We start from the raw sequence: 4247 nt of genomic DNA on the forward strand, positions 1-4247 counted from the left end.
GGAAAACCAGCCTTGTTATTAGCTTTATCCAGTCTGGGTTCTGAAAGGGTTTCGGCTCTATAGGCTGGTAGAATTTCCTCCTCAACCGATAGAGGAACCGTGTAATCCTTCAACCGAAGTTAAAGGAATAGTTCACCCAAAACTGAAAATTGTGTCATCATCATTGTCTGTCAACATATTTCACCTGTGTTTCATTTGGCATGAGGGGGAGGAGATGATGACAGAATTTTCATTTTTGGGTGAACTATTCCTTCAAAACATGAAAATCAATTCCTTGTAGGTGACACTACTCTAGCAGTTGCTTTGACAGACAATAAACCAAAATACCAAACCAAAGTAGTGAAAGTGGCTGGTGCATTCTGGGATGTACAACTACCAGACAGAGGAAATACAAGTTTCCTGTCTGGCTGCCAGTCTTTGAAGTCTTATCAGAAGCTCCTGCTGATCCTCGGTACACAAGACTACTGTAGCTCTGTATGGATTAATGAAGAACACATCAGGCGTCTGTCCCTGACATGTCTGAGCAGGCTGTTTAAGAACCGCTACCGCTCTGATAATGTCGGATCTTGTTCCAATTCAGAGTACAGAGTGACCCAAATAAGTGTGATTAACAGATAAATGTCTGTGTGAGTGGAAAACAGCAGAATAGTATGATGCAGAGAGGTAGAGAAAAAGGTTTTTAAATGTTGGTCTAGGTGTGACAGAAGAGACCCGGCACTGCTGGATCCCTACTAGGGCTGCAACTAACGATTATTTTCACTGTCGATTAATCTGTTGATTATTTTCTCGATTAATCGATTAGTTGTTTGGTCTATAAAATGTCAGAAAATGGTGAAAAATGTGGATCAGTGTTTCCCAAAGCCCAAGATGACGTCCTCAAATGTCTTGTTTTGTCCACAACCCAAAGATATTCAGTTTACTGTCATAGAGGAGGAAAGAAACCAGAAAATATTCACATTTAAGAAGCTGGAATCAGAGAATTTTGACTTATTTTTCTTAAAAAATTACTCAAACCGATTAATCGATTATCAAAATAGTTGGCGATTAATTTAATAGTTGACAACCAATCAATTAATCGATTAATCGTTGCAGCTCTAATCCCTACTGCTGCAAACTCATCAGGACTAAAACCAGAGGTGAAGCGGTTCGTCTCTTCACTGAACTGAACTGAACTTTTCTTTGGATCTTTCTGCAGTCTGCTCAGTCTGCTTTAGCTGAAACTCTTATCAGAGCGACTGATAATGAGCAACAAACTCCAACTGCTAGACCACCAGCATCACAGGCAACATGAAGGCGGTGGACACATGGACCACATGGAACAGATTTTGCCTTCGCATGCTGATGGGAACCAGTCTGGGATTTCCAAGTTGGCCGCCGAACACTCGACAGAAAATCAAACCGGAAGACAAACGATGAACAAACATGGCCGTCCTGCAGCTTAACAAGCTAATTTAACAAAGTTCAAATAAACAAATGTTAGTTATGATGGTTAGTCTGGCTGAACACAAGCCTGTAATAAATGTGCATGTGTGTGTAAGTGCTTGAGTGGAAACAAAGCTTGATTTTCCTGCCATACTGAGAAGGCTAAAGGTTTTATCGCATCATAACTAAGAAACTCGGGTAGCAAAATGACTCTGTCCGACTTCACCATCCGACTCTGAATGTTGCTCATGAGAAATTCCCAGGCAAGAAATTTGCTTTTCCGATAGATCGATAGCAAATGAACACAAGCGGATATTCCCGTGTCCCTAGATGGTTCAACACATAACATGAGCTAAGCTTTTTGCCTCTTTGCCTCTGTGACTTGTTGAGAGAAAGTTTGTTACTTCAGGTCCATACTGAGCTCCTTTCAATCCCAAGTCATCCTGCTTTGCGCCTGACATCCTGCTGAACAGACATGAGGAATGATCTCATCTCCTTGCCTCCTGTCTCTCAGCAGCCTATGGCTTTCTGACCAATGAGAATCTCCCAGGCTCGCTCTCCAGTAAACCTTCTCAACTCATTTCAGGCCTGAAACATCATGCTGTTCTTTCTGTGGATCCAAATCTTAAGTCCAAGAGCAGAGCAGAGAGCATCCATTTTTCTCGGTTCAACAAGTCGTGAAAACTTCATTAAATCAGCTGCAACAGGCCTATGAATGTTCAACACTGAATTTGTTTATGTGGAAATAACATGCTGTTGGTTTGTTTGTGGGTTCTGCTCCCTCATCCTGTATGCGCACGGTATGGAAAAACCTTTTTTACACACGGACAACACGACCGAAGCTCTGACAAAAAAACACGACTTTTGAGGGGAACGTTGGACTCACCGGCCAGGCGAAGCTGAACGGCAGAACGATCCTGGCCCCGTCGCTCCTGCCGCCGCCTAAGGAGAAGGTATTCCCGCCGACCACGGGCGTGGAGGCCGCGCCGAAGCTGCAGGGCCCGGCGGACGACACCTTCAGCTGGTACTCCTTCAGACAGACCCGGAAGTAGGTGTCGCACTCGTCGGCGGTGCAGCGGCGGTCGGCGGCGTCCCGGGACCCGTCGCAGCAGGCGCCGCTCTGCAGCTCCCCGTTAACGTTCTGCATCGACACCACCTGGAGCTCGAAGTGTCCCGAAGCTGAGGAAACCTGGGGGAGGCGGGGTGGGGGGGTGGGGGGGGGACATGTTGGCTGAGTCAGCAGATTCATGCAGATTCCCCACTATCGCTTTACTGTCATTATCATCATTATCCTCTCCAAAACTTTGGACTGGAACAACTTCTGTGTACCGGCTCACTTTAATTTGTCTGGATCCTGCAGGAGATGCTTTCTGATCCTCTTTTTACCCTTTAAGATATTTAACTTTAATTCTTAATTTTTTTCCCCATAGAAATGAATGGCAGAGAGTGAATAGTGACATCTGGCGATCAAACTGTAAACTCTTTAAAAGACAAACTCTTTCTAATGAGTTCAACTTTTTAACCCTTCCAGCTGAAGAAAACACACTTTCAGCTGCTTTTAGCTAAACCACACATTTTCTCCTGGAAATGGATTTTACACTTTAAATTTCATTTGGTTATAATTATGGCATGACACCTAAGCTTTTCAAAACGAGGTGGTGCAAAGCTGGTCCCAACCTATTTGCCACTGAATTCATGTGGTGCCTAGAGAGTTAAATTGCTGCAGAATGAGTGAAACTCTGTTCACACCAGTAAACAGCCGGATCACACTGAAGCATCATGTTTTGTGTTGCTGCAAACTGCAGCAGAGTTCTCCTGCGGCTGAATGTGTTGAGATGAAGCCGATGAGGCTGCAACTTTTAACCTGCAACTTTTAACCTGCAACTTTTAACCTGCAACTCCAACTTTCCTTGCAACTCAGATTCACTGACGATTCAGAATGAGAACTTCACAGAGAGCAGAAAACGAGGTAAAACTGTGATTCACTCAGGCATCAGCAGTGTAAAGTAGAATAAGTCCAGTGCAGGTACGCAGCGCGTGCAGTGCGATGAATGAGCTTCCATCGTTTTCAACACAGTCCGTGTGAATTTAATTTTATTTTCATGGCATGACTTCAACTTTAAAACTTGGAAAGCCTGTGCGGAGCTGCTCCAGGTTGATTTATTAGCTTGCTACATGAACATGAACAACCAGATGAGCGTTGGCTTAAACCAAATAATTTGTTTCAGAACTTGAGTGAAATATTTATATATATTTGTCTTAAAGCCACGCACAGCTCAAACTGATGCATGCTGGTTCCTGTAAAAAATGAACAAAACAAAAATAAAATCCCAGCCGACTGTGTGTGTGTGTGTGTGTGTGTGTGTGTGTGTGTGTGTGTGTGTGTGTGTGTGTGTGTGTCAGCCTCATGCACCTACCTGGACGCGGACACACTGCAGGATGAGCTGCAGGCAGAGAGCAGCGAGGACGGAGCTCCGTCTGAGGATCATGCCGGCGGCTGGCTGCTGCCTGGCGGCTGTGAGGCTGACTAGAAGTCGGTCCGACCCTCCGCTCCGGATTTATACCCCTCCGGCCGGGACATGCACGGGTGGAGAGCTGCAGCTTTTACAAAGGATCCTTCCAGGGATTTCCAGCTCGTCACGGCGTCCTGCCCCCTTCCTCCCGGCCCTTTTGTCTGCTATTGTCCCGCTTTCTTTTATTTCTTTCTACACGCAACAAAACCCAGGCGACGTCTGCGGAGGAATGACTGCCGGAGCCGGACGGCAAGTTCACCAGGAGAGGCCGGTTAATATTCATGAGGGGGGAGGAGTCGCGAAGCCACGCCC

The 4247-nt window shown here is 45.6% G+C and overlaps 1 protein-coding gene across 1 annotated transcript in view; it reads right to left on the reverse strand.

Moving 5' to 3' along the window:
- Nucleotides 1-3911, reverse strand: part of LOC139667599 (protein jagged-1a-like) — an 18335-nt gene extending 14424 nt beyond the window's left edge. Inside the window, exons 1-2 of the mRNA XM_071547090.1 lie at nt 3840-3911; nt 2309-2611 (exon numbers count right to left, since the gene is read on the reverse strand). Coding sequence (XP_071403191.1) covers nt 2309-2611; nt 3840-3911 — 375 coding nt within the window. The remainder of the gene's footprint in view (nt 1-2308; nt 2612-3839) is intronic.
- Between the last annotated feature and the right edge of the window lie 336 nt (nt 3912-4247).

This window comes from Centroberyx affinis, unplaced genomic scaffold (assembly GCF_046629955.1).
Source record: "Centroberyx affinis isolate AG114_WGS23_722 - 3 ecotype Tasmania unplaced genomic scaffold, CSIRO-AGI_Caff_v1 ptg005659l_1, whole genome shotgun sequence".
In the NCBI taxonomy this organism is placed as follows: Eukaryota; Metazoa; Chordata; class Actinopteri; order Beryciformes; family Berycidae; genus Centroberyx; species Centroberyx affinis.